General features: G+C 54.7%; 14 protein-coding genes across 14 annotated transcripts; 5 read left to right on the top strand and 9 right to left on the bottom strand.

The window, feature by feature from the left end:
* Positions 1–209: 209 nt before the first annotated feature.
* E0L32_003156 (uncharacterized protein) lies at positions 210–1049 on the bottom strand (the record flags this gene model as incomplete). The annotated part of the gene is made up of 1 exon (XM_031137425.1): positions 210–1049. One exon carries the CDS (start codon positions 1047–1049, stop codon positions 210–212), a length of 840 nt encoding a protein of 279 aa, XP_030999224.1.
* A 1430-nt stretch (positions 1050–2479) lies between these two features.
* On the bottom strand, positions 2480–3019 carry E0L32_003155 (uncharacterized protein; the record flags this gene model as incomplete). Its single annotated transcript, XM_031137424.1, has 2 exons — positions 2480–2482; positions 2549–3019. 2 exons carry the CDS (start codon positions 3017–3019, stop codon positions 2480–2482), a joined length of 474 nt encoding a protein of 157 aa, XP_030999223.1.
* Positions 3020–4224: 1205 nt separating this feature from the next.
* E0L32_003154 (uncharacterized protein) lies at positions 4225–5862 on the bottom strand (the record flags this gene model as incomplete). Its single annotated transcript, XM_031137423.1, has 3 exons — positions 4225–4972; positions 5044–5467; positions 5529–5862. 3 exons carry the CDS (start codon positions 5860–5862, stop codon positions 4225–4227), a joined length of 1506 nt encoding a protein of 501 aa, XP_030999222.1.
* A 493-nt stretch (positions 5863–6355) lies between these two features.
* E0L32_003153 (uncharacterized protein) lies at positions 6356–7303 on the top strand (the record flags this gene model as incomplete). Its single annotated transcript, XM_031137422.1, has 1 exon — positions 6356–7303. The coding sequence occupies one exon, from the start codon at positions 6356–6358 to the stop codon at positions 7301–7303; it is 948 nt and encodes a 315-aa protein (XP_030999221.1).
* Positions 7304–7817: 514 nt separating this feature from the next.
* Positions 7818–8534, bottom strand: E0L32_003152 (uncharacterized protein; the record flags this gene model as incomplete). Its single annotated transcript, XM_031137421.1, has 1 exon — positions 7818–8534. One exon carries the CDS (start codon positions 8532–8534, stop codon positions 7818–7820), a length of 717 nt encoding a protein of 238 aa, XP_030999220.1.
* Positions 8535–9107: 573 nt separating this feature from the next.
* On the bottom strand, positions 9108–10743 carry E0L32_003151 (uncharacterized protein; the record flags this gene model as incomplete). Its single annotated transcript, XM_031137420.1, has 3 exons — positions 9108–10459; positions 10512–10599; positions 10648–10743. 3 exons carry the CDS (start codon positions 10741–10743, stop codon positions 9108–9110), a joined length of 1536 nt encoding a protein of 511 aa, XP_030999219.1.
* Positions 10744–11066: 323 nt separating this feature from the next.
* Positions 11067–11894, top strand: E0L32_003150 (uncharacterized protein; the record flags this gene model as incomplete). The annotated part of the gene is made up of 1 exon (XM_031137419.1): positions 11067–11894. One exon carries the CDS (start codon positions 11067–11069, stop codon positions 11892–11894), a length of 828 nt encoding a protein of 275 aa, XP_030999218.1.
* Positions 11895–12034: 140 nt separating this feature from the next.
* On the top strand, positions 12035–12715 carry E0L32_003149 (uncharacterized protein; the record flags this gene model as incomplete). Its single annotated transcript, XM_031137417.1, has 1 exon — positions 12035–12715. The coding sequence occupies one exon, from the start codon at positions 12035–12037 to the stop codon at positions 12713–12715; it is 681 nt and encodes a 226-aa protein (XP_030999217.1).
* Positions 12716–14913: 2198 nt separating this feature from the next.
* Positions 14914–15723, bottom strand: E0L32_003148 (uncharacterized protein; the record flags this gene model as incomplete). The annotated part of the gene is made up of 1 exon (XM_031137416.1): positions 14914–15723. One exon carries the CDS (start codon positions 15721–15723, stop codon positions 14914–14916), a length of 810 nt encoding a protein of 269 aa, XP_030999216.1.
* Positions 15724–17815: 2092 nt separating this feature from the next.
* Positions 17816–19202, top strand: E0L32_003147 (uncharacterized protein; the record flags this gene model as incomplete). Its single annotated transcript, XM_031137415.1, has 2 exons — positions 17816–17880; positions 17924–19202. 2 exons carry the CDS (start codon positions 17816–17818, stop codon positions 19200–19202), a joined length of 1344 nt encoding a protein of 447 aa, XP_030999215.1.
* Positions 19203–19587: 385 nt separating this feature from the next.
* E0L32_003146 (uncharacterized protein) lies at positions 19588–20105 on the bottom strand (the record flags this gene model as incomplete). Its single annotated transcript, XM_031137414.1, has 2 exons — positions 19588–19911; positions 19962–20105. The coding sequence occupies 2 exons, from the start codon at positions 20103–20105 to the stop codon at positions 19588–19590; spliced, it is 468 nt and encodes a 155-aa protein (XP_030999214.1).
* A 747-nt stretch (positions 20106–20852) lies between these two features.
* E0L32_003145 (uncharacterized protein) lies at positions 20853–23265 on the bottom strand (the record flags this gene model as incomplete). Its single annotated transcript, XM_031137413.1, has 2 exons — positions 20853–22010; positions 22339–23265. The coding sequence occupies 2 exons, from the start codon at positions 23263–23265 to the stop codon at positions 20853–20855; spliced, it is 2085 nt and encodes a 694-aa protein (XP_030999213.1).
* Positions 23266–24218: 953 nt separating this feature from the next.
* E0L32_003144 (uncharacterized protein) lies at positions 24219–25184 on the top strand (the record flags this gene model as incomplete). Its single annotated transcript, XM_031137412.1, has 2 exons — positions 24219–24221; positions 24297–25184. 2 exons carry the CDS (start codon positions 24219–24221, stop codon positions 25182–25184), a joined length of 891 nt encoding a protein of 296 aa, XP_030999212.1.
* A 485-nt stretch (positions 25185–25669) lies between these two features.
* E0L32_003143 (uncharacterized protein) lies at positions 25670–27240 on the bottom strand (the record flags this gene model as incomplete). Its single annotated transcript, XM_031137411.1, has 3 exons — positions 25670–26004; positions 26053–26423; positions 27158–27240. 3 exons carry the CDS (start codon positions 27238–27240, stop codon positions 25670–25672), a joined length of 789 nt encoding a protein of 262 aa, XP_030999211.1.
* Between the last annotated feature and the right edge of the window lie 201 nt (positions 27241–27441).

Here is a 27441-nt window from a genome sequence, read left to right as displayed (position 1 = left end):
GCAAAGGTACCGTCAGACGTGAAGCTTCCCTCGCTCTCTACGCTGAAGAGATTGAGATGATATACCAGCAAGGGCATTCTACTGTTGGGCGGCCACCCACATTGTACCACGTATAAACCTACTGAGCTTTGTAAATAATAGCTTATGCAATCTCTTGTAAAGTCTATACGAGTGGCATTGTGAAGGTTGAACGTGACTATCTCGAACGCTTATTCGGAGATAACTTCTATTCCGCCCCGGAAGCTCTTGTCCGCAAGGTGACTCTCGAGGGTACTCATCTCTTCCTCGAGCTCCTCGAGGGTCGAGTCCTGTTCCGCCACCTCAAAGTCTATGAGAATCACATCTTGTCCTTCCTTCACCAAGAAATTGTATTTGTTGATGTCGCCGTGCCTGATACCAAGCTTATGTAGCTGTGACAATGCCTTTCTGCAACCGTCTATGTCTTCAAGTCCCGCTGCCCTTGCATCCTCTATCCATTCGGTCACAAAGCCAATCACACGACCTTCCTTCCCTTCAGTTAGATGGCCCAAGAACTTGGGACCGATGCCAGTGTCATGAATTGCTTGATAAATGGCGCTTTCAGCTTCCATGTGAGGGATCTCCCATGGCCAAACCGCGAGTTTGACAAGGACAGGCTTCGTGCCGCCTTCCAACTCAGGATGCGTTGAGATGTGAACTCTTTGCCCTACGCAATCTTGCCGCGTGAAATCAAGCTCGTTAAATTTGTTCTCGTGCCACAGATTCATGACTCCGCCGAACTGCACTGTCGTAGTCTCGACAAAAGTTGGGTTCCTTGTCTCTGATTCAATGGCGACGTGGCCCTTGTTCCAGTCTCCAGTCGGTAGTTGGGGCAACAGCTCGCCAACCAAGACAGGCCCGAAGCAACGCTCGCTCTCATCGGCGTCACGAAATGTGCCCGGGGCTGTGGTGACGTACTTCACATACTTGTCGTCAACAAGGACTCGATAATCGCCTTCGCCATCCCCGTCAATATCAACGAGACATGCTAGCATCCGGACATTGGCGTTCTTCTGACTGGGCGTTTCCATCGCGGAGATGTTACAATACGGCGATGGTACTGAGCCCGTGGAGGTGGCTTGACTAGAGAAGTGCAGTCGAGGCGCGCGACCGTTACTGGCACTGATGTTGCTCAGGAAGATGGAAGTAGGAGAGGGACAAGAGACCGTAGAAAGACACACAAGGTGCGCGGTCCGCGGTATCTGTGAGATGATGCGACACATGGAATAGGAAGGAATTATTAGCTTGCCACGCAAGAGGGCGGTCAGAGGTGACATGATCCCAGCCCGGCGGCTAATCAACCTATCACTGCACAAAATTGCCCAACTTGCACCTCAGATTTCAACATTTTCTGTCACTTGGGCACAAAATGCCGCTATGGAACAAGCATGTCCTGGTTTTTCCAAGCATCCGACCTACACAAAGGAGAACATATGCGACCGCACTTTGGATCATGCGTGCCGTGCGGAGTGATGTCCACTGGACCATCAGCGCGCAGCGCCAGCGCGCCCAGGCTGGCACGGTTCTCAGCTCGTCAACTGGACCAGCTTCCGGCAGAGCTCTTGATCCAAGTTCTCCTATATACAGACCTCCTATCACTAACTCAATTCCGTCGCGTCTGTTATCTCTGCTACACCAGGCGACTGGAATACTTCCCTCTCGGAGTCAAGAGAGCATCAGAACTCCCTCACAGTCGCCAGGCTCTAGGTTGCAAAGCCTCCAAGTGTGCTCGGTTTGCCAGGCCGGTACTGTCCTTCTGACAGCGGTTTGGCTCGGAAGAGAATAGAGCTTTTTGAACGATCTGCGCTGGGCCGGGACCCGCCAATCGCCCGACAATCACCGCTGTTCCTCCCCATGACACGACCACCGAAGAACCTGTAAGATTTATGGCCATCATCACTGCGCCTTGCGTTTTTTTTTAAGAAAAGAAAAAAAGAAAGAATATTCTGGCCGCCAGGCTGGATGGGGATTACTTTTGTCTCGGTTGTTAGGAAGAGACAGATCCAGAACGAAGCATCTCAGAATCAAATACACTAGGGAGGAGGTAGCGACGCATTTGGCTGAACATGGATCAGTGAAAGAAATGGAAAGAATACCTGGGAGATTTGCTCATTTTCGTCAAAGTTAACAGAAAGCTATATATTTGGGAGGTCTCGTATGACGATCCTGGAAACGAACAAATTGACTATCCTTCAATGCTCGCCCTTGGCGATCAGGGCGCGCCATTCAGCAGCGCCTTGTCATCTCCTTCTGCGAAATAGGAATTTCAATAAGTGATTTCCTTGTGCTTTAGACGACCTGTAGAGATTTGAAATTCGCCGGCATGTCAGCAGCAGTGGTTCCGTTCCACGCGAGTCCGATCCTAGATGAACGCAGTTAGCCCAATGCAAAGACAGTACCGTATCACAGTCAAAACATGTGCATCTCTCAACTCGCGACGCTGGTAGGGACTAAGGATTGCTTACTACAATTGGTCAGTTTGGTTGGAAGATTGCTAGGCAAAGTGTGTCGAAGGGAAGGCAGAACATACCAATTCTTCGAGAAGATCATGCTTCAAGTCCACAATGTTGTACTTGGTCCCATCCGCAAGATGTAACTCATTTGGCTTCTGCGACGAAGAGCACTTGCCCGCAGCTTCTTCGGCAGCCGCGCATGTGCCCTCCACACCGTCTCGCTTCCTACTAGTGAAGGAATACTTGGTGCCCGTAAAGGGCCCGCCGCCGGGAGCCGGATAGATGCAGATAAAGTTTGTGTTCTGGGCCCTCCCGCGGGCCGAGAAGTTCTTGCAGCCGCCCCCGGTGAAGGCCTCGGCCGTGATCACCCAGTCGGTCGGAATGCCGCGGTACCCGACGGTGTTGCTCGCGGACGCCGTGCAGCACACGCCCGGGTTCAGGTTGGTGCAGAGGATGCTCGGGCCGTCACAGTTCTGGCCCAGGTGGAAGTAGGCGTCGATGGCCGAGACCGAGGCGACGAGGCCGAGGAGAATCTGAGGGTAGATCATTGTGTGGAAAGGGGCTAATCAAGTTGATGAGGAGAATGTGGCGATTGAGTAGCTCGGAGAAAGCTGCTGTGTGGGTGAGACCGAGAGCTATTATATAATTACCGGTTGGCCTAGTGAAAGGGGGAGTGTAGGTCGAGCTGCTCCTAGGCAGTGACCACGTTGAGGGCTAATTCCATGCAGATATTCTCCAGAAATGGTCCCTGCTTTTACCTATGAAGAAGTCGCATGCACACAGACTCGTTGGCTCGGCGTTGGTTCGATATCCAAAGAGACGATTCTCGGCCGAGTAGACCCCTTTTGTCAGTCATTCTTTCGGCCCAAGAGTTCGATTCAGCTTGATCGACAGTGTTCGGCCGAACATTTCCTCTATTGGTCAACAGTCTCCAGCTGGGTAGAAAGTGATTGGCCGCGATAGGGATGAAAGCTTTCATCACGTCAGCTTCGATGTCACCAATGGATCTTGGCATTGGAGCCACCACGTGAGGTCCTTGCCTCCCCTTAAAGAATATGTCCAGGATCCAAGTCATATCATTTTGTGGGCATCCATCACGGTATTATGATATATTTCGAACTCTAGATTGTAATTCCAGTGGGCGAGGCTGCTGGAGTAAACAAAGAATGGTTTGGTGAGCGAGGTGCATGGTCTCGTAGGCATGAGAGGGCGGGGAGGCTTTGGATTAGCATCTCAGCCATCTCCCAGCATATTAATTTTGTACATGCATTCGATCTTATATTTCACACTTCGGCCTGGAAGAGGTGTGGACGCTGGATGGTAATGCGTGCCAACGGCGATTTTCATGATCATGATGGGAAAGGAAGGGAGTAGGATTAAGGCTAAACTTATTCAAATGCCAAGCATTTGGGGGCGGAAACGGGGAACTAATTAGCCTACAGAGTGACAGCTTGTCCACTTGGGTGGCATTGAACACTCGATACGACACGATACGACAAAGTCGCTAGTTAATCAAGCTGTGGTAGGGATAGATCTGACTAGTCCTGTTCAAGAAACAAATCCCGTAGTGGTATTGATCGGGATCTGCTTTTGGGTGTTCCGCTGTTTTCGGTCAAACTTTTAGCCTGTAGAGACAAGTTCAGGAGGGTTCACTAAGAGAGATATTCGAATCAGAATGTCTAGAGGTATCTTTAACGCTGATTTTTATTTTCGTCCATTGGGTATTACGAACATTCGGAGTAACTTTCTGCCTCTAACCAATCAGTCGAGGGTCAATAAACGACTCGAAATCATGTTGGGCATCGAACGACAGGAATATCGTGTCACGTCCGGGGGTTAGGCAACTTGCAGCTATCGCTTCGTATGCCTTCTCCCCGAAGTCGTCATGGAATGACTGTGTCCACATGACTCTACTCAAATAGCCGCGGACTTCTTGCCACGGCATTCCAGACGCGCCTGTCTCCTTCCAATGAGCTGTGACGGCCGGCTCGACCACTCCACCATTGGCCATGACAAACAGCAAGATGAACCAGATGTTGAGGTGTTCCTCCACATACGGCGCGGAAACGGGGGTTTCCGAGTGCCACCTCCGGAGCCTAGAGACGAGACTCGCGCAGTTCAAAAGCACGCCCGTGCCCGGTAACCTGTAGGTAGTACCGAGGAAAGCCATCAGATGCAAGCAGACGCCTATTGAAAATGCCTCTGTGAGGATGTTTGCCAGCCGCATGAGGTGGTGGTGCAGATAGCCTAGACAGTGCTCCAGCAGCGCCAAGCTGACTGGGGTCTTGCCGCGGTAGTGCATGTCGAAGAGCACCGAGGTGTACTGCAGATTGCGATACACGCGCGCCAGGTCGTCGTCAACAATCCCGTCTAGGCTGTACATGGTCCTTAGAACGTCTGGGACCTCCAAGGAATCCAGTAGAGCCAGAGGTTCTTCCCAGAAGGAGCCGTCGTAGTGCGGGATCCAATGCTCAAGAGTGAGGGCGCCGAAAAAGTTCATCCTGAAAATCAGTGTCAGCATTAGCATCCAGCACTGGCAAGGAACGCAGAGACATGGGTGGTGGAGACGCACCGCTCGAGAGATAGCTGAACAAAACGGTTGTAGGCGAAGGCACGCATTCCTCCGCGGACACGTATTAGCTGCGAACTACCAGTCGCGTGCGTCGTGGCGGCTGCGCGGTCCCCAAACAGGAGGGCGACTCCGATGAGAACCCCGACGGTGTAGATAATCACGTCGAGATCTAGGTAGTCTTCGTGGAGAAGTGCTTTTTTCAGGGACGCTATGGCAACTCTCAGGTGTCGCTGCGTGATCGTCGACAGCGGCCGACCAGCGATCAGGTCATCAGAGGCAGACACGAGAAGCACCGTCGCGCGGAAAGAGGTGACATCGACGCAGAGCATCTTGAAAAAGTCTAGCGCGCTGCCGGACAGGGAATTCGACATCCCCGAATGCCCAAACGGACATATCGCATCTCTGATCGGGTTAGGGACGAAGTCTAGCGTCGCCGTTAGCGATAATCCGGCGGAGAGCTCTCTCAAGACAAAAGCTGAACTTACGATGGTGCATCAGTTTCTGGGAATGTTCGCTCAGCTCTCCCGCAAGGCGACACAGCGCCCAGTCCGAGGGCGGCGGCCGGGGAATAAGGTCGGAGGAGCGGTGTGCAAGCAGTTCAGTTTGCGAGTTCGCGTGGTCTTGAGATTGTGGGCTTTGAGATTGTTGCTGTGATAAATTCCTGGCTTTGGCAGCCCGAGCATGCTCGCGCATCGACCGTCGTGATCCCGCCTTCTTGTTCTTTCCCTTCATGCAGTGGCGGCGAATGACCGTTCGATCAGGAGACCGGACCCGGCCAGAGGGGTCGGCTGGCACAAACGCAAACGAGGACGAGGACATTTGATACCGCTTTGGGAAGCCATTGTGGCTAGGAGGCCACAGACAGAGGTGCCAAGTTCATATATTTAAAGGTATCTGGCGAGCTTCGGAGGTTTTCCCTTTCTAGTAATGTGGCAGCAGCCTGGTCTAAGCCTAAAGTCTGACCCGATGTAATGTGCCAACGTCTCGAGTCCCGTTCCCATAAAACCCAGCCCTAAATCCTGCAGGTGGACTGAGTCGAAGGATCGGGTCCGTACTGACTTACAAGATTGCAACGATGGATGTCGAGCCTGGATCTTACAAGGCCTGTGGGACTAAGCAGCATATTATTAGATTCTATGCGTTCCTCTCTCGGCCGATACCCCCAGCCGGGAGCCTTGCTCCGCCGATACTTCGGTCAACGACCGGGTGCATAAATGGAGTGCTTCTCATCCTAGCGTGGTTTCAACATTCTGATGGGCTGAAGTCATTACTTGACTTGGACGTCCAAATCCCGTATCGCTTGGTCGCGGCAATGCTGCCCCCTTCTTCCGCCTCGGCGTCTCTACCGCCCCACCGAGACCCGTTCCCTGTCACCTTCCTCAAGCACCAGTTTCGACCCCATAACCAACCATCGTTGGCCAAACTCTTCCTTCATCACCGCGTGGCGGTTGTTACTGGAGCCAACTCAGGGATCGGCCTGGAATGTGCGCGTCTACTGCTCTCCCTCGGCCTATCCCGGTTGATATTGGCAGTTCGGTCCCGAGAGGCAGGCGAGTCGGAGGCAGCTCCGCTTCGGCAAACATGCCCGAACATCGAAATCAACGTATGGCATCTTGACCTGAACTTGTACGGCTCGGTATGGGTCTTTGCCCCGCGGTGCGAGGCGCTGCCTCGTCTCGACATCGCCATCCCCAACGCCAGTATCATGAACAGTGAATTCCGCGTCAGCCCCACGACGGGCCACGAGGAGACCCTGCAGGTCAACTACCTGTCCACGGCGCTACTAGCCCTGCTGCTCCTCCCCACGCTAGAGCCTAAGCACCCCGGCGGCGGACCTGGCCGACTGACGCTGGTGTGCTCAGGCGCCTCGGTGACCATGAATTTCCCCGAGAAGGATGCCGCGCCGTTGATCACCGCCCTCGACGACTCGACAGGGTGGGACTCTGCCGTGGCAAAGGAGCGCTGCGACGTCACTAAACTGCTGCTCCTGATGTTCATGCAGAAGCCCTGCGACATAATAGTGGGACCGGACGCCGTGATCATCAATGCGGTCGATCCTGGCTTCACGCAGAGGACGGGCCTGTTCCGCTCGCTGTCCCTGCCGGTCAAGGTCGCTTGCTGGCTACCCTACAAGCTGTTCGCGGCGTCTCCGGAAAGGGGGGGGCATGGGCCTACATTGACGCCGCTGTCGTCAGAGGCGAGGAGACCCACGGCAGCTTCCTCAGGGACTGGCAGATCAGCTCGTGAGTTTTGCATTTAGCCTCATCCTCCATCCTATGTTTGTGCTGAGAGCTAGCCAGGTTCCACCCGTTAATGTACACTGAAAAGGGCCTCGACACGATGGAGCGTTTGTGGGATGAGACTCTAAGGGAGCTAGACCCATATGATGCGCGTGGGGGCGCAATATCGCTCTCGATGTACTTGGACGGATGGTCATACGGGCCTTTGCTGCTTTTGGCAGTCTTCTTATCCTTTGAAAGGGGAAGAGTACCTATTTTTACTATCTACTGACACTCATCCCTGCGTGATACTCCGTCAGGGGATACTTTGGAAATTTCGTTGGATCAAGAACCGGCACCTGAGACTAATCAAGCACATCGCTCTCTTGAGTCTGAGTAAATACTTGTTGTTCTGAACCAAGCATTCATTTATAGCGTGTAATATATCTATTTACCTATTTATTTTGTTGGTTCTTGGTGAAGCCAAGCTACACTGTCGATACGACACAGTTGAAAGAGACACAATGAACACAATAGCGTGTAATATATGCATATCTACCTAGCGTCAGCCTCAACGGCATCAGCCATGGCACCTAGCGTGTCGAACTTCCAGTCGTAGACCTCATCGGCCCTGTTCCCCATGATCGCCCCAGGTCGAACAATCCAGGACGACTTGATCCCCGCCGCCTTGGCAGGGTGGTGATCGTGGAACTGGCTCTGCGCCGTCTGAAGCACCTGCTCCTTCTCCACCCCGAACTCTTCTTTCACTCTCTTGAGCATGTACTCAAAGTTCCTCGGGTCCGGCTTGTACGACCCAATGTCCTGGGCCGTGAGCACGAGGTCGAACGGGACGCCCTGGAGCGGGCCCCTGTTGGACCCGGAGAAGGACTCCCGGTCCACGTTGGAGAGGACGACGAGCTTGTAGCGCTTGGACAGGCGCCGCAGCGCCTCCACCGTGTCCGGGAACGCAGGCCATCTGCCGACGGAGTCGCCGAACTCTCTCGACTCTTGCGCCGTCGGCTGCGCGAGCGACAGCCTGGCGGCGATCTGGGGGTGGATGGCCGCGAGCAGGTCGGCGTAGCGCATGTCGGGCGTCCTGGCCTGCTGGGTCCTCTCCGCCTCGTGGACGGCCTCGAGGAGCTGGGCCTTGGTGAAAGTGGCGCCACTCCTGTCCAGCAGGGGCTGCAGCGCCTGGAGCATGCCCGTCTCCCAGTCAATCAGCGTGCCGTACACGTCGAAGGACAAGACTCGGAAATCGGCGAGGGCCGACATCTCTTCAGGTTGGGGGTATCCAGCAAGGATCAAGGCAGGATACAATTGTGGGGTCAGAAGACACAAGGGATTGACAATTCGTGTCTTGAATGCGATCAAGAACGTGCAACTTCGGTGTGCTGTGCCGAGATGATTTGAACTTCAAGATTTGGGCTCAGCGATACCGAAAGCGAGATCGGGAGCTAGCCGTCTTGGGCGCCGAGCCAGCCGAGCCTAGCCGCGTTCGCTCGGGCTGGCGCCCCGGCCCGATCATCACCGGCTGAAAGAATGACCGCTGGTTTCAGTCGACTTATGTAGTCCAGATACCTTCTTCGAGCCAGAAGTCCCATTCACTTGACAGTTTTTACCTAGAGAGTGGCCATGTCGCCACATGTTCTGCCGAGACTGCACCGCCGTCTGCGGCTGTGGCAACTTTCGTGTTGCCCATGACCAGGCAGACGAAATGATCCAGACAGTCGCTAAAATTAGATCTCAGGATTATTAGATATTTTATTCCTAGTATACCTTTGCAATGCCATGAGTACCTTATTAGAAAGGCCTCGTAAAGGTCGAAGACGGACCATGGGGGTTTAGTCAGGGAACAGGAATGACTTTCGCCCTATCCGAGTCGCCGGTAGTCTCTTCAAACAATATCAATTCCTCCAAGTTCTCTTTGACAGAGCTCACCAGCTCATCCTCAACGATCCCTTCTTGCCAGCCGAAGCCAATGCTAATCCTGCCATCCCTCCCAGTCACGGCGCTGACCTTGAGTGCTCCCGAGCATGCACTAGCGCTCTGGCTGAACAGTACACCCTGGATCTCATAATCATTGGTTGACTCGGCGTCCGTCCTAGGGGCGAGGACCCCGAGGTTGCTTAGTTCAAAGGCCGCCGCTCTCTTCCTGCCTATCTTCTGAAGGAACCAGGCACGCATGTCGGAGACATGACGCAGATAGCCAGTGCCCGTGTCCTTGCCCTTATTTCGCATTACCTTGTCAATCGTTGCCTTTGTACGCTGTGCGTTCTCCCAGAGGAGGTCTTCGCTGCAGGGGTAGCGGTGGTACGTCTCGCTGAATGCAGCTACCCAGCAGCCCATGTCACGCTCGGTGACGTGCGGCCCTAGAAACGGTCGCAGTGAGACCGCGCAGTCGCCTTGGATCGTGGAGTACTCCTCCGGGATAGCGGCAAAGATCGATGAGGCTAGGCAGGACATAAGCGTGGCGGTGACGGAAACACCGTGCTGCTTGGACTGGTTCACGATGGTTTTGGAGGCCCGCGATGAGAGGTGCAGCGAGGAGAATCGCGTCCTGACTGGAAGCGACTGGGCCCGAGCGGACCAGACATGCGCTTCTACTTCCGGTTCTTCTTTTTGTTTGGCAACGAAAGCATTAGAGAGTGGCAGCTCGAGAATGGATTCGAGGGCTGGCGGCAGAGGCGCATATATCGGAGTAGGTATGACTCCTTCCGCGAGGGAAGTGTGCTCAGATGGATCGGACAGCAACACTCCCAGATCTTCGAGGAACACCACGGCACTTTTCCCATCAAAGAGGGAATGATGAAAACAGAGTGTCAAAGCAATATCTGCTCCATTCTCGAAGGCCAGCACTCTCCAAAAGGGGATGAGCTCCCCAGGTCGATGCACGAACGGCTCGTTGTGTTGCGCCTCCAGCGCCGTGTCTAGAGAAAACTCTTCATCCTCGGCGACGTCCCGTACCGTCACGACGGTGTCAAGGTCAATGGTCGGCAGGCGAACAAAGCGGCTGGGTTGGCTGTCGAGGTCAACTGGGACTGCAGACAGGACGGGGTGCCGCAGTATGAGAGCAGCCAGGGCGCGACATAACCTCGGTTTGAGATGCCCTGCGGTCTGGCGACTGATAAAGGCAGTAAGACAAACATTGAGATATATCCCCAACTGACTGCGAGTGACCGAGTACTGCTCCAGTGGCCCTGGGGCATACTATTAGCCATGCATTGTGCGGGAGGGAGGGCTCAAATATACCGAGAGGGCGCAAGTCGTGGTAAGAGGTCTCAGTCTTCTTGTCCATATCCATCCATTCGGGCCTTGGGAGTGAGAGACGCAACAAGAGCTGATGTTGATGACATCAAAAAGCGAATCAGTACGTACATACATATACCACGGGTTCAAGATCGAGATCAGCGGTAATACCAGCGTAACACTGCGGCTTCGAGGATCCTCCGCGGAGCCCTGAGTCACCTGTGGACGCCGACATCGGGTGCTGTCAATTGGCTTGCATTGCATCCCTACCCAGTTCTTCTTGGATGTTTTCGGCCATTCACGAATCTGATTGATGGGATACAGGGTCATTTATCGACAGCTCCGAAGATCACATCATTTGTGGCACAAGAAGCCAAGCCTTAGCGCCCCGCCGCCCAGCTTCTCAAGGTTCTGTCGCGATTATTACCCGCAGTCTCTCCCATCCCATCCATCCTTCATCACACCAGCCGCGACCAATTGTATTTCTACTCCTGCACAGGAACAACGAACTCATAAAACACACACACACACACACACACACACACACACTCGTGAGAAATGCCACCAGCACCAGCGCCAGCAGAGGAGCAGGCGGGGAAGCCCTTCTCGCTGACGTCCCACCTCCTCGCCACCACCGACCCCGCGACCTGGCAGGCCGCCACGCAGGCGCCCTTCCTCCGCGCCGCCGGCGAGGGCCGCCTCCCCAAGCGCGACCTGGCGCTCTGGCTCGCCAACGACCGGCTCTACGTCCACGCCTACATGCGCGCCGTGGGCTGCCTGCTCTCGCTCGTCGACGTCCCGCCCGTCCCACCGCCCGGCAGCGAAAACGGCGACCCCGCCGTCGAGTCGCAGATCGTGGACTGGCTGTGCGACGCCCTGGCCGGCGTGCGGCGCGAGGAGCGCTGGTTCGTCGACGCGGCGCGCCGGTACGGCCTCGAGCTGCGCCTGCCCGGCGCCGGCGCGAAGCTGCCCGGCCTGCCGCTGTACGAGCGGCTGTTCGAGGCGGTGGGGCTCGCGGTCCTGCGGGGCGGGAGCCCGCCTCCCTGCGCGTGGCTCGAGGGCGGCGTGCTGCTGTGGGCGACGGAGAAGTGCTATCTGGAGGCGTGGACGTGGGCGCGGTCGCTCAAGGGCGACGATACGTCGCCGTCGTCGTACGAGGGCGACGCGGACGGCGGGGCCGCGAGGAAGGAGTTCATCGACAACTGGAGCAGCGACGATTTCAGGGCCTTTGTCGACCGGTTCCGGGACGTCCTGGACCGCGGCGTGCGGGAGTACATCTCCGGGAGCGGGGGCGAGGTCACCCCCGAGGCCGTGGTGGTGCGGGTGCAGTCGGTGTGGGATGCGGTCTTGCAAGCTGAGATTGGGTTCTGGCCGGTCGTCGAGTGATTGCCGTTCTTGGTATGGGGGATCAGGGAAGGTAAACAAAAAAAAAAAAAAAAAACCAAGAATTTGATCCCATCCTGTCGTTCATCTTGCCAAGATAGCCCGGAGATATGCTGCACTCACTTCACCCTCCTTCATCCTTGATGCTTCATGATCATGCCCGACAGGGGCGGCACCCCGAGCGAGTCCGGGTCGGGCGGCACGACGCCGCACCGGACGGCCATGCTCCTCCAGCTGCCGCCCACGGGCCTCATCTCGGGCAGGAACACGGCCGTGTTGACGTACATCCGGCACCCGGGCTCCGCGAACAGCCGCGCCTCGCACCCGTCGGCCTTGTTGGCGACAAACAGGCCGCAGCCCGCGGGCACCGCCGAGCCCGACCTCCCGCCGCCGCCGCCGCCGCCGCCGCTGGCGTCCACGTCGTAGCACAGCTCCGTCGCGTGCTGGGCCGCGGGCCGGGGCAGGTCCAGCACGGCGACGGGCGCGCCGCGGCACCGCTTGGGCCCCGGGACGCCGCTGAAGATGGTGGCGCGGATGAGCAGGTCCGGGTCCGCGGGCTCGCTGCTGTTGCCGCCGTCGCCGCCGGCCGGGTCGTTGATGGCGCGGTGGCCCGAGTCCTCGTCGAGCGTCGTCCCCGGCGGCAGCGACTCCGGCGGCAGCTGCGCCTTCTGCGGGGACGGGGACGGCGAGCAGAGCACCAGGGAGGAGGAGGAGGAGGAGGAGGAGGCCCAGGGTCCCGCCAGCAGAAACGCGAACAGGAGCAGGAGGATCCGGTGGGGGCCTCCTGCGGCTGTCTCGAGGCGCGAGCGGGCGGGCATGGGTAAGGGCTGCTTAGCGTGGGGTTTTCCTTTGCGAGACGAGGGAAGAGGAAACGTAGCGAGATTGAGGTTTGAGATTGGTCAATGACGAGTCAACCACGTATTATGTTTGTAATGATGTAGGTATGAGCGGTTGAAGTGATGTGGGAAGAAGCTAGGAAATTGAGTTGAGGGAAAAGAGGGGGGAGATCTCCAAGAGTCAAAGTCCAAGTTGATAAGCGACTGTTTCAGTCGGAGATCTTTGCGGGAGACACAAAGGAGACGCCGCAGCAGGACTTGTAGAAACGACTAGACCCTATGGCCAAAACCTCGAATCCCATGGTTTTGGGCGGTGGAATCTGCGACGGCGCTGGCATTGCGATGCCAAGATGTTTCACCTCTGCAACAGCTCTGCTCAACCCCCGGTCAATCCCATCAGCTCCCACCAAAAAAGCAGCAGCAGATCCTTCATCAGGCATTTCGCTTTTGCATGGGCTTCCCCCCCGGAACCGCCAAACGCACCCCGGCTCCTGGACGCGCATCTCTCTGGGGCGTCCAAGCAGCCATGACATCATAATCAGGCCAGAATTATCATAAAGGGCTGGACATCCTCGAACCCAGACGACGCAGCATTGTGCCCGCCCTTCAACTCTCATCGCCCCAGCGCGCCGCCCCCTCCCCCTCGACAGCAAAAGCCCGCCTTGGCCTCACTCTACTTCAGCTGCGCTCTCGAACGTCTCAGGCAGTAGCACGTTCTCGACAAAACATGCTGGAACCCTGGTCCGTCAGCCTCCACCCCCAACGGCGCAGGACCGTTCCGACGTACGCCGGGGCCAATCGCATGTCTGCCTTTGCCTGTCATCGAGTAACCTTCTTTCCCGGCGAGGCTATTCTAGCCCAGAATCGAGTCCAGAGGGCATGTGTAAGCGGCGGTCCCTCGCTAGCACTCTCTCCGCAAATGGCAGATCTGCAAGCATTTGCCAGAATATGCCCTTGACGTAGATCCAACATGCGGCTTTTCTTTTATGCTCGCACTTCGGTCGTCAATCCTTCAGGGAGGTGAGGTGGGCCGGTTCACACTCCTTTAGGACGAACCCTTTTCGTGTATATATGGCTCTGCCCTCTTGTCCAAGACTTCTTGGCCGCAAGAGAGTGTTTGTAAAACTTGGCTTGCGCGTCCCCGGAATTCCCTAATACCTACTACATATTTAATATCGAGCGGTCCGGTCCTATCCAGGAATCGTGGGAGTCCTCCAGACCTCCTTTGTGCTAGATGTGATCTAAGACCTCGAACCTGGATCCTGTCCTGCCCTTCTACGAGCTCTAATCGCGACGATACAACCCATCCTAATACGACACGGCAAACCTTGTCTTCCCTCTCGAGATCTCGTCTATTCCGGTCCACTATCCCCGCAACAAAGAGGACTTGAGGGAACACCCCTCTCAGTGGAGCAAGCTTTATACATATATTTATACCTATCGGCATCCAACCTCCCGACTCACCAGACCCAACATCGGTCAGAAACTCGATTCGACATGGGTTGCACGAGCTCAAAGGAGACCCAGCCGATGCCGGTCTCGAACGTCAGGCCGATGCAGATTGGGCAACACCAGGCCAGCCCCCACAGCAGCCAACCAGGCTCGCCGGCGGACCTCAAGGGCATGCCGTCTCCTGTCAATGTCATAAATCCGGGCATGCCCACTAGCGGCCTGCCGCCCGGTGCCGCCAACCAGAGGCAGGAGTGAATGAGGGAGAGGAGCTGGGCGTGGGCATGGGCATGGTGCAGCGTGTTGGGTGGCGGCGGAACGAGTTGCCCATTGATAGAATTATGTCTCAGAAAGAGATGAGGGCGACGGGCCGGTTTTCACGAAGTGAATACTCGGAGATGGGGATGCGGATCATGATATACCGAAAGGCAACATAATGTACCGATTATACCACACGAACAAGATAGACTCAACGAGCGCTCGGGCAGCGTCTTTCCATCCACGTCCCTGATCAGAAACGAAAAAGGTCATGCGAGTCCTGGTATATGGGAGATTTGATACAGGCAAGAGACACAAAAAAAAAAGCACGCTTCAGACCGCCCAGTTCGAACAAAAATGCTACAATGGTTCTCCTCCACCGCCCCATGGCACACCCCATCTCACGAAATGACCCAGTTCCTCATCCTCCCTCACTCCACGCACACACATACGCCAGCCAGCCAGCCAGCCACGCTTCTTCATTTCCTCATGGCGAAGAAGCTCAGGAAGATGCTCCAGCCGAACCCCACGCACGACGCGACCAGGACGCGCGAGCGCACGGGGACGAACAGGAAGTTGCACACGGCGACCAGCGGCCACAGGTGCCAGCCGGCCCAGATGAAGCTGGGCACGCGGTCGCGGACGACGGCGAGCAGCACCCACGGGCGCGGCACGCGCGCAAAGTTGGTGACGACGAGGAAGATGGTGCCCATGAGCAGCTGGCCCGCCGTCTGGTCGAGCAGCAGCTTCAGCGCGAGGTTGCGCCACCGGATGCCGCTCCCGCTCCCGGCGGCCTTGTTAGCTGCCCGGAAGGGGGTGGTGACGGAGGCGGCGCGGCCGCGCCGCTGCCACCGCCACCGCCAGGGCCGCCAGTCGGGCTTCTTCCTGGTGGTCACCGCGGCGTCCGAGAGCCGCCGGCCGTCCTCGCGCTTGGAGATCGGGGACGGCGGGGCGTAGGCGTCGAGGCTCGGCTCCGCGCCGGGTCTGCCCGGTCCGGCTCCGGCTCCGGCTCCGCCGCCGCCGGGGAACAGGTACTCGAGGAAGTGCTGCCAGTTGTTGCCGACCTGGGAGCCGAGGAAGCCGAAGAGGGCGAACTCGAGGATCTGCAGCCAGTCGATGGGCGGCGGCCTCGCGGCGGGCAAGAGGGCGGGCGTGCCGTCGGCGTTGACTGCGGCCGGGTGGTCCAGGGGCCGGTTCCAGTGGGTGACGAGCTGGACGAGGATGTTGGCGCTGACCTTGAGGGCGGCGGCCTGCAGGGCCAGCTTGTAGTTGAGGACCACGGCTGGCATTGTCGGTGGCGGTGGCGGCGACTGTGCGCGGATGATTGGTGCGGGGAGCCAGGGTCACCCCGAGTGCGGCGGACGGGCGGGCGGGCGGTGCAGGCGATCGATGCGAGAGCTGACAAGCTGATCAAACCGTCATGTTGGTTGGAACCTTGGACATCTAGGGGAGGTGAGAGTGACGACCGGTGCGGGCGATGAGGTGAAACGCGCACACGGTGAGGCCAGGCGAGGAATGCAGTTAAAGGGGGGTGGATTTCCTGGTCGTCGTGGCCCTTGCGGTGCTGGGCTGGAAATTTGAGGGTCCCAGCTGGACGATTTGAGATGAGATGTGGTCTCAACTGAGCTCAGTTTGATTCATGGGACTCTAGTGTCCCCGCCCGCCAAAATGTGAGTCGCGCGTAGGCTGTACAGTGGGGACTTTTGGGGACTGTCGGGGCTCTTTTAGGGGCCGTTTTGACAGGCTGACAGGCTCAACACAGGGATGCATGGAAGACATCAAATCCACCACGGATGCCAGACAGTGACTCGATGGGAATAAGCTTACCTAGGCTCGTCAGGTATGGGAGGCTGGCCCCAGAAAACCCCATTCCAGATCGATGCCGCTCTGCCGGTTCGGTGTTTGATCTCTCCTGTCACTTCTCCCTACCCGGGAGGAGCTATAAATACACACAAGACAACAAGGGGGCTGCTGCTTGCGCATTGCTCGATCGCCCGTGTGATCACCGTCGCATCAGGACCCATGCCGGACGCCCTGGGAGGGTTTGGCAGTGCAAAGCAAGCAGAGCAATCTGCTTTTGCTCGCTAATAACAGGTTTCCCACCAGACTGGATGGGTCTTTGCATTAATAATGCAGCACACGTTCTGGAACCGCTTGTTGCCTTCTTGGAAGTCTTGTGCGATGCTTGGCCATCTTGTTCAGTGGCTTCTGCGCCGCGATCCGGAGCGAGTCACGACAGCAGCACAGCAGTGCACAAACCTAATCCCAGTGAGGAATCTTGATGGACAGAAACCAGTGCTTGACAAGAAATGCGACCCTGCTTATTAGCCATACTGTTACTTCGTAGCTTTTCATCGCACTGCCAGCCGGCTGCGTGCTGCTCCAGGCCCACCTGCCAATCCCGTCCTCGAAGCTGGCTTGTCAACACGAGAATACCGGCATATGCAAACCACTCCTCCAAAATCTGCTCAGCAGCCCAGCCGTCGGCATTGGTACCACCCTTGTACAGCGAGAGCAAATTGGCTTCCCAAGTTCTGAATGGGTGCAAGCTTCCGCATTCGCCACAAGGCTCCTCGCCGCACTCCCGGGAGCAAAAAAGAAAAAAAAAAGAAGATTTCTAGGTCCATCCCGGAATCGAACCGGGGTTGCTGGAATCACTGTCTTGGTGTTAGTTTTAGGCTGTGGGGGCTTTAGTATATGGAGAACTTACGAATCCAGAGTGATAACCGCTACACTAATGAACCAATGGTTGCGGTTCTCCAAACTGAGAGTTCTTCAAGGCAAGACCCGCTCCTCAAGATTCCACCCTCTGAGAGGAGAGGGTCGAGTGCCAGACATAACAGTCGCCCAGAGTGTGATGTCGGGGTTCTGATAGATCTCGGCCTTCTTGGTCGATTCAATCTGCCAGTTGGATACATCGTCTTGAATGATGAATAGTGCATCCATTCATGGAAGCTGCAACTCGAGTCCCCGGCAGTCCATGATGGCGCCCTCTTCCCCCCTTCACTATCTCGCACGGTTTGGCTTGTTGCTGTCTCTCGCGTAGCCTACCGTAGGGCTTGAAAGAGCTAGCGGCGGGGGCGGCTTGACGTCAATCCTGTCACCCGACGATCCTGAATACGAGAATGGTTTAGTGTAGACTTCTGGATACCAAATGAGGCTCATGGTGGAGCTTCGACCTGGGCTCCGCCTCCAGTGTGGCACGGCATCTGAAGCTTTACACGCTGCGAGGACCGGGCCCGGATTCCATGCTACCATAGTAATGCCCTTTAAACCCCCACGGAGACGGGAAATCTGGGTATTCTCAAAGCACACAGGTAGGCTACCAGAAGCGGTTGCCGTATCAGTAATCGTCACCCTCCATTACCAACCGACCATACCATGGCGTCGAGGAACAAGGGCCGCGAGATCAGCCCGGCGCAGAGGAAACGCCGAGCCCACAAGAAGTCACGACTAGGCTGCGCTAACTGCAAACTGATGAGCATCAAGGCATGTCCAATCTCTCTCCCTACGACTGACTATTACTGTACCCAATGAGACCAATACCGTATCTAATCAGAAACAAAAGTGCGATGAGGCGCGACCCCACTGCTCCAGGTGCCGGGTGCTAGGTGTGTCATGCGTCTACGGGTCGAAGCTCACGGCCGAGACGTTGTACTCGGGTACCTGCTTCTCAGCAAAGTCGTCCCCGGCTCCTAACCCTCCGCGGTCGCCGGCAGCTCCACTGCCGGTAATCCCATCGAGTCGGCCAGCAGACGTCTTTCAGTTGGCGCCGGTCGACGTCGAGCTGATCGAGAAGTTCCAGCTCCGCGTCGTCCGGACCATCGGCTCGGAACGAACCGGCCAGCACTACGCGGATAATGTCCTGCCCCTTGCCTTCTCGGTACGTCGGACTGCTACGTCGTACATTTCCGTCCACCCCACTGATAGGGCCCTCCAACAGAATTCCATTCTCATGCATGCCGTCTTGGCCTACTCTCGGTTTCACGATATTGTAGCCAGCAACGGCCCCATCGCAAGGCGGAGAAGAGACATCTATCACTGGAACTCAGCCTTAAAGCTCTTGCATGACAGGCTGAGCACGCCGCTGGACGCCTCGGAGACAAGCGCCGTCCATATGGCGGCTAGCCTCGTCAGTCTGGGCACCGTCGCCTCCACCGAGGCCGAAACCCCTTACGAGGCCTGGCCTCTCCGCCCGCCATCCGTCCTCGACCTCATGTGGCTCAGGATGTGCTCTGGCAAGATGCTCGTCTTTGAGATGGCCGACTCGTCAAGACCGCATGCGGCGGGGCCCCTCCGCGACTGTACCGTGGAGATCGAGGGCATCGTCGCGAGACAGCACAAGCTCATCACCCAGCCCTTCGACCCCAAGACTCTACCTACAGGCCTCTGCGAGGTCTTTGGGTTCGATGGCGCGCACACAGACAGTCCGTATTATTGTGGAATCGCTGGCCTCGCCGACTTGTACGGCCATCAAGAGATTAACGGCCAGCATCACATGTTGCTTACCGCCATGGTGTGGGGTCTAGAAGACAGGTTCCAGAAGCTATTGCACCAAAAGGACGAGAAGGCGTTGCTGATCCTCTTGTACTGGTATGCGAAGCTCTGTAGCCGGCGCATATGGTGGCTCTGGAGGCATTCCTGGACCGAAGGGCTGGCGATTTGCATCTACCTCGAGAGGGCGTGGGCTAAGCAGCCCAAGCTACTGAGCTTGCTGCTCTGGCCCCGCCTGACTCTCACCGCCGCATCGGAGCAGACTTTCGAATGAACATGCAGAGCGTTGTTACTTATTGGGATTTATAAGCATTAGCATACAATACACATGTACCACAGAATCAATAGCATGTAATACATAGACTGGGCCGTGTAGTTACGGATTCAAAGTTGCATTGATCTCATCGCCCACTAGATTATTCTGAACCCGATAGCCCTAACAACTCCCAAGGCTTCGACATCGTCTTGAATCCGACTGTGCAGAAGTAAAGCGAGAACATTCTTGGCAAATGAATACGTGTGGGGAAAAAAGCCAAGTAGTGTAGGTGAGGGCATTGCGAAGGCAATGTCAGACCGTGCAGTCCTTGATAGTACACGGATCATACTCGTTTTCCGGATACTTGGCGCGAAGGCAGGGCGTCGTATCCAGACAGCTGCATTCACAAGCTACATCCGCGATCACGGCGTACTTGCACCATCCCTGAGCCGCGCAGTAAAACGAGCAGGCTAGCCTGGTGTCGACAACCTGTACTCTTTTCTGCAAACCACTCGACCGAGCCTTGAGGGCCGACGAGGTGAGGAGGGTCGAAGAGGTTCGAGGAGGGCTGGAGGAAGTGGATGGGGGCTTCGAAGTCGTAGCCAGCTTGACGGATGAGGACGACGTTTTCGACGACGACGACGTAGGCTTGGACGAGGAAGATGTAGTAGTCGATGTGGAGCTGGTCGGCTCCTCCGAGAAGATGGGGCAGACGGACGGCTGAAAGCTTCCGTTTAGAGACATGAATGTAGACGTCTAGCTGGCCGGGAGACTTACCTGAATCCGGCCGTCGGAGCCGCCAGCCTGGCATGTCATATTGCCACCGCTTCCGACTTGGCACGTAACGTTCCTGGCGGGGTCATAGAAAGAGCCCTGGGCTGCGACGAGCGCCGAGGTCATGAGTGCGAGGACGAACAACATTATGTGTAAGATAAACTTTAGTTCCTGATCAGAACACTGTCCAGGGCTTGAGATGCAGACCAGATACAGAAAGTGGAGAGGAAGTCAGTTTCTAAAGGCATCCGCTGCCGACCATTTTATACCAATCCTCTGTTCTAAGTTAGTATGATCCCAGTCTGAGGGTGGAGGGTTTGGTTTTGCTTCTGGTATATGCCAAGAAACGGCTTAATCGTGTGCTTCCGACGAGCTGGCCATGGGCGTCTCTTTCGACCGCTCGAGACTCTATTCATTGTGACACGGCATATCAGCCGCAACGGAGATCTCACGTTCACCCGCCCACCGAACTTTGAAAATTTCGTAGGTTTAAGACATGCAGATGGCGGGGTAAACATCTACGGATTCCGAGCCACATCAAGCGGCAACCTCTGTGAACCTAGACTCATGTGCGGCCCGTCTGCAACCAGCCCTGATTACTGGGGCTGCTACAATGGATAGTTAAGTCCCCGGTTCATCCTGTATGACGATCGCGCCTCTCAACAGCAGTGGCATGCTCATCATCAGATCCCAGCCAGGAAAAGAACTCTGTGAACTTGATCAAATTCAGAAGGCCTTCCTAGGTACATACATTTGAAAATTCCAAAAGCATTAAGGGACCACACTTCTCCCGAGATTCGAAAGGGCTTGTGATTTCAAAGTCTCTTGAATCAGCCTTTAGTAAACACCAGAACCCGCACCAGCAGCCCTTCATCAATGACATTACCTACCAACTCAGTGCTTGGTGTTAAGCCTCTTGCCTTCCTTCTCCTGTCCATCAATAATCGACTCACAATCCTTCAGCGGTTCTATAATGAGCTTGAAAAAGCTTTCCCGGAACGCCGATTCTCCCATAGCCTTCTCTTTTCCATAGAACCTGGTGCAGCTACGCACAGCATCAGCGTATTTCTGATGAACCCCGGTGATCGTCTTGTCAGCATGCTTGTTGATGTATTCCTTCATTTGGTCAGGACCACTGGGCGCCTTCCCCAATTTGACGTCCCGTTTGACTCCCAGTTGGAGTAAGACGTTGCCAAGGTTCAAGAGAACCTGCTGTCGCTTTGGCTGGTGATTGGACTGGTCGGCTTCGTCGTCGGTTTCGCCCCCGGTATCTGACAGACCTTGGGGACCGGATCTCTCAATTTTGACCTCTAGAAATGGTGACAAGTGCATTTCAGAGTCCTTCTTGTCTGCTCCGTAGAACACAATAATCTCTTGAGGATGAGGATCCGAATCACGAAGGTCGAACCGCAGTACCGCCTCCGCCGCAAGGCGTGCGAGCCGCACGATCCACAAGAGATTCCAGCAACGCTCGTATCTCTTCTGGTGCCGATTGTCAAGTATCTTGCGGAGCGTCAGTCCTTTTGCTGTCGCTCCGTATGCCGACCTCGTCTCTTGTGAAAGATAGTAGATGCTGTGATCGCACACCATGTCCGTGAGCTTCATGATTGCCTTCTCCGTGGTGTCATGTGGCATGAGGTATTCGGGGCACACTTGGATGCCTCGAGGGAGTTGAGGTCCTGGGTCTGTCATCCGGCGGGTCTGGTTGGGCCTTGTCTTTTGGCATTTTCCCGGAGGTTCAGGAAGTTGGGATGACGCTTTCCGCTTCAAGTTGTGGGGTCCAGTTCCCTCAGTGGATGGTGGGTCCAGCATGCCAGAGTCATCGATGGCTTCCTGGTTGTGGCCTTGGAAACTTAACTCCCTGAACGATGAGACCTCAACGACACACGATTCAACCCTGAGCCAGATCAAATGATCGTTTCTTGTTGCAGTAGTCTTAGCAGACTTTGTAGATTTGAAAGCCAGGTGCCATACTGATTTGGTATTCAGTTTCTCTTCAACCTCATTTTTCTTCCCAGAGGTCTGTGCCACGTCAGTGTGCCAGTCATCGGGCTGGAGTCCTAGGTAAGCAGTGTGATCGTTGTGACATTGATCCGGAAAGGCCTGGCAAAGACACTGCCTTAGACATGAACAAGTCTGGGCGTCTGTTAAAAGGTCCCCGAGCACCCCATTAAGATGGGTCTGGCCTGTAATGAGATTGTGGTCTCTTTCCCTGGTAAGCACATCGGCAGCTTTCGCATATCGCTGATACTTCGGTGTGAGATGCTTGCACCAGGATTTAAATTCACCCCTAGAGCCTAAGTTTGAAGGGCTAGTTCTCTGTTTAGTGTGAATAAATGCCCGTAGAAGGCTTAGTACAGAGATGAGGATCTCGGCTTACCTCCTTCTGGGCAAGAGCTTCCTTTCCCGTGCCCGATCTCAGCAGCTTCATATGCTTTTGGAGGGACACTAGTTCGCTGTATACGAGGACGTATGGCGACTCATAGACCTCCTGACTTTCGGGATCATGCACGGATATCGCATCGATCTTGTCGAAGAGCCAGCGGTTTTTCTCAGTGAACATTCCACTCTGGATGCAGATTGACTGGAAGAACTGCGGACTTGTACGTCGCCTCAGTAGAGGAAGAATAGCATTGTACGATGCTACGATGTCGTCCCCGATTGTTTTGACCCGCGAGGCAAAGGCATCGGCGGTGGAAGGAATGGCCACGAGTGGGCCCTCGTCTCCCGATATGTCCATATATTGGTCGGTAGACTCTGATGTTACTGTCTCTGGAAGCTCTACTACCAGATCTGAAATCCCAGGCACAGTTTCCGGAGCCACTGGACCTATGGGAGCCATGACGGTGGCCTGTGATTTTGAGACAACATCTCTACAATGAACACTTGAAGACGAATGCCCCGAAAGACTCGTTGGTGTCGCTGCTCTGGCTCCATGACCGATGTTGTATTCGTCATGAGTCGTTGCCGACACGGTGTTTTTCATGTGTTGAATAACTGTGACATGATTAGTGCCATTAAAGACATTAGGGCCTTGCGATTGCTGTCCATCGGCCCGGGCGCCAGTGCCACCAGATGCCACAACCCCTGTGGTCTCGGCACTGGTAAGAAGGATACCAGCATCTGAGACTGAAGATTGACGCGTAGTTAAAGTCTTCGCCGGAGAGGTTAGGGATAGAATATAAGGCTCCAAGGATGGATCGGGATACCCTTTGTTGGCAAGACCATCTCCAACTCCTGCTTTAGACCCGTGAACTTCAGGGGCCGGGTCCTCATCAGGTCGACTAGGTGGTATTTTGGGTGGCATGAGGGGCTGGAGATGTCGGGTATCCTGTGTGAACTTGGGGGCAGCTCAGACTTGTCAGTACAGTTGCACTTTATGCCGTATATTAATTTGTTCAAAGCTTACTATGACCACCATACCACCTTTAAGACGGATCGCAGCTATGGGGATGACTCGGGATTGGAACGAAGCATGCTTCAAGCGAGCTTGCCGCCCGTTGTTCTCCTTGCCAACTACGCCCGGCTATAGCTACATCTTGCATGATTGCGTGGGGGTTGGTCACCAATTTGCAAACAGAGCATACCGCACTCTCTTTCATTGGAGAGAAAACGAGACCAGAGATGCATAGATTCACCAGCTCGCCGTGGTGGACTGGCTGCTTTTGTACACAGTGTGCTTATCAGACCATAGAAACTGAGAAGAAATGCAGATTTCCAAGCTGCCTACTGTCTGCAGAAGGCATCCTTCGTGATTTCATTGGAAAGGATGATAAAAAGTGAGGCGAGCAGGTCCCAATAATGCAGAAAACGGCCATTGTGATTCGACAGCCTGATGGGCATGTCAGTCATGCCAGGGTAACCCTCCATCTCAAGGTATCTGCATGATGTTCAGCCTGTCGGCTTGAATACACAGACTCGGTTCCAATCCTTGTCAGGTGCTTTCTGCAGAGCAGTGATGAGGAGTGGCTAAATGCTCCATCGACTGGCTTGAGGTTGAGGTGGGTGTGGAGAAAAGTTGGTTAATGCCTTGTCAGGCTTTTTTCTTTCTTTTACCTTCTCAGTTCGACATACTTGTGGACGTTGCGTCAGAGATGGGTACATATTATGTTGTGATGGGACACCTCATCGAATTCGTGGCTTTGGAAATATCTCGATCTCTTCACTGATTGAATCTACTCTAATCCCTTATAAAAGCCAGCCAGCATCGAACAGCCGATCTACAACGTGTCAAGTGGCAATCCGTCGGGGCATTCAACTATGGTAAGCCACTTCCACAACGGTCCAGAGCTTCCTGGTTGCTCAGACTGCTTACAAGTACGTTTTCCCATGAGCTAGGACATCGTCGGTGTGGCAGCTGCTTCCATCGAGATTCTTAGCAAAATCATCGAGATCGTCAGCCGTTCCAGACGAGCCTTCAGCCGCACAAAGAACGGTCCGAGATACCTGGACAGCGTACGCGCCCAAGCACAAACCCTCACTTCGATACTCCAAGGCCTTTTTCAAGGGCCCGATATTGAACCCCACCTTCACCACCCAGCAGTCGGCAAGACAATTGAGCTAGTCAAGGACACAGCCAAGAAGCTTAAGAATGCTGCCACGGTCCTGGAAGAGTCCCAGAGCAAGCCAGCCTTCATTCGTTTTTTCAATGAATTCTGGAAGGGCGACGATCAAATCGAACGCTTCGACAAGATGCAATCCGAGCTCAGTCAGGCCTTGGTGATCTTGATCACCGCTATGGTTGCAGCAAAGGCAGACGGGACGAGTGTCGTACAGATCAACCTCAGGCTCGCTCGTCAAGTTGATGCATGCTTTGACACAAACCAGGAGGTCAAATACGCTCGACGAATCATTGACCTTGTGGAGGCACAGGGTAAAAGAGTTGGGGAGACCGATTGGTACGAGGTCAAGCAGGAGGACCTCGACAATGTTTTGAAGAAGTCATCCCCTAGTAACTGGACAATTCGAGTCATCAAAGACGCCAAGGTCAGCGAGTGGGGTTTTGTCAGTGCAGACGTGGGTGACGAAGGTAAAGGGGCTCCCTTGATTAATGAGGTTGTGGCTACGAATATTGATGTCAGCGGCGATGGACGGGTGATCGTCGGGACACTGTCCTATGAAACCAATCGTGACATGGAGATGCTACGCAGTGGGCTGAAGACTTTGCAGGGCGATAAGGGATATGCAAAGGATATGATTGCTGATCTTAGGAAGGGTAAGAAATAAGTCCTTTTGTATGTGAGAATCTCTAATTTCAATTCCGTATCGAGTTGCGAGAAATTTTGAAACACATGTTTCAAACAATGGGTGTTATCAAATTGCTCGTAGTGTGTCGATGTCAGTCAACCAGACTCGTGCTTCTGGGGCTGTGAGCGATACTGAACTGGGTTACATCATGCACTTCGGCTCCCACCATTTGGAAGAATCATTCGATCATAGTCCTATGGGATCTCAAGTACATATGCGTTAAACGAAGTGAATTGCAACATAATCAGAGCTGCAGTCTGAAAATGAATTCCTCTAGACAAGTGTGAAGGAGTGATATATGGACGAGAGGTCGCTAACTAGTATAACCCTATTCAATCAACTCCTTACCAACATGTTTGACATGCCGGCAATAAACCCGCGGGGTAAGAACTGTCTTGAATCAAGCACTTATAGAGTGAGGAAAGCCCGGAAGACTCTGCTACACGTCCGCGTCCACATCCTAGTCATTCGATATCAGACACACAAGAGTCAGCATGGGGCTCGGACTGTTTCCTCACCTCTGGAGTCATGTCGTTCAAAGTGTTTAGCAAAGAAGCATTTAGCTCCTGCAGAGTGACAATGTTGGATTTTATGATGGAGTACAAATCTTTTGGCTCGTCATCGTCTCCAATAGTCACAGCAAACGAGTATGTTGTGCTGCCTCGTTCTGAAACGTCAGGGGTTGAGGAAAGACACGAAGAGACATTGCCACATGCTCCTTGAATCAGTTGCTGCGCCTTTTTTATCTCGAGGTCCAAACCATGGTAACAGCTATTTTCATCGGCTCCCTGAGCAATTCCTAAGATTAAAATTAGCCCTACTCAAGAGATCAAAATTGAGAACTTACGAGTCTGATCATGTAGCGCCTTGCCAATGTGTACCACTGATTGCAGCATGGCGATTCCGAATACGTTGGTCTGCGTACCGCCACCGTCAGAACCCTTCACTAACTGATCTAGCTCCGATTCGGAGAAGCCGAATCGCCATAGACAAAATCTATCTCGCTCCTGGTTGAGTAGAAAACGTGCCATATTCCAACTACTCGGTTCGCTCTGAGCTTGATCGTGGACGAGATCTTCGGTTGAATCTCCGTTGATGTCCTCAGCAGCCGTGTCATCATTACCGCTCTCAAAATCCATGTCGATATCTTCGTCCCATTCCACATCTGAAGACACGGGACTACCTGTTCGAGTAGGTCCCAGTGGGCCTGGTGTCTGGCTAAGGGGCCATGAATCTTGTTGTAGTAGGAGTGACCAGAAATCCAGGATGAATGAACAGAGCCTAGAAGCTGAAAACGGTCCTTTTATGGAAGGGCGGAGTACTTGTTTGGATAGGGCCATAGCGCGAGCCTTGGGCTTGCTCTTGAAGGAAACCGTTCACACTATTTATGCTGAGATCCGACGGAAGAACACAATGCTCAGCAACGTTGACGAAGGGATAAGAACGGAATGAGGAGAAGCATTGACAGTAATCAACTCCACAGATTTGACCGGGCGATATATGACTAGGGGGGCTGGGGATCGCGCTGCTCGCACTCAACACTTGACACGGTGACAGGAGATGTGACAGCCTCCACTGGATGCTACCTCAACGCAACGAATGCGGTTACTGTGAAACATACGCAGATCTTGGAGGAGGGCGGCATTTTTGTTATCTCTCACCGAGCTCCACCTGTCCAGCTTCGCGTTGGGTGTTCACACCAGGAGTCGTCGGATATTGATCATGGGCTCGGTGACAAGGCATCTGACAACCAGACTGCAATGGGCCAATGAGCTTGGTATCGGCAAGTCATACTTCTCTATCTATCTCGTAAGTGTTACGTTTGATTATTGCCTTGCATCTCTAGATATAGGTAGTATCATCAGCATCCATCCCAAAATGACTCAATGTGGCGTCCAATAACGCCAGCGGAAAGCATGATTTATAAGATAAAGACGGCAGTTTCGGCTTACCAGGCCCTCAATTGCCGATTTCCATTATCTTCTCTCTCTCTCAGGTCCCAGTTTGGAAGGTTCCAGGTAGGGTGGCCCGGCATGATGTCGGGATAACGTCGCTTGTGGCGTCGGTCACGCCGGAAGGATGGTCGATGCAAGAACCTCTGGAAGTATTCAAAGTGCGAACTTGTGTTCTTTGCACTGTATCTAACCCGGTAGAGCAAATTCTGAACCTCGCATATTGTTGTGAGGTCGATGTCCACGGTTAGAAGAGAGTTCAGTCGGCTGATCGGTCATGTCGA

The sequence above is a fragment of the Thyridium curvatum genome, assembly GCF_004353045.1.
Source record: "Thyridium curvatum strain D216 chromosome Unknown NODE_13_length_580902_cov_83.771903, whole genome shotgun sequence".
NCBI classification, from domain to species: domain Eukaryota; kingdom Fungi; phylum Ascomycota; class Sordariomycetes; order Thyridiales; family Thyridiaceae; genus Thyridium; species Thyridium curvatum.
This window is presented reverse-complemented; position numbering and strand designations above follow the sequence as displayed.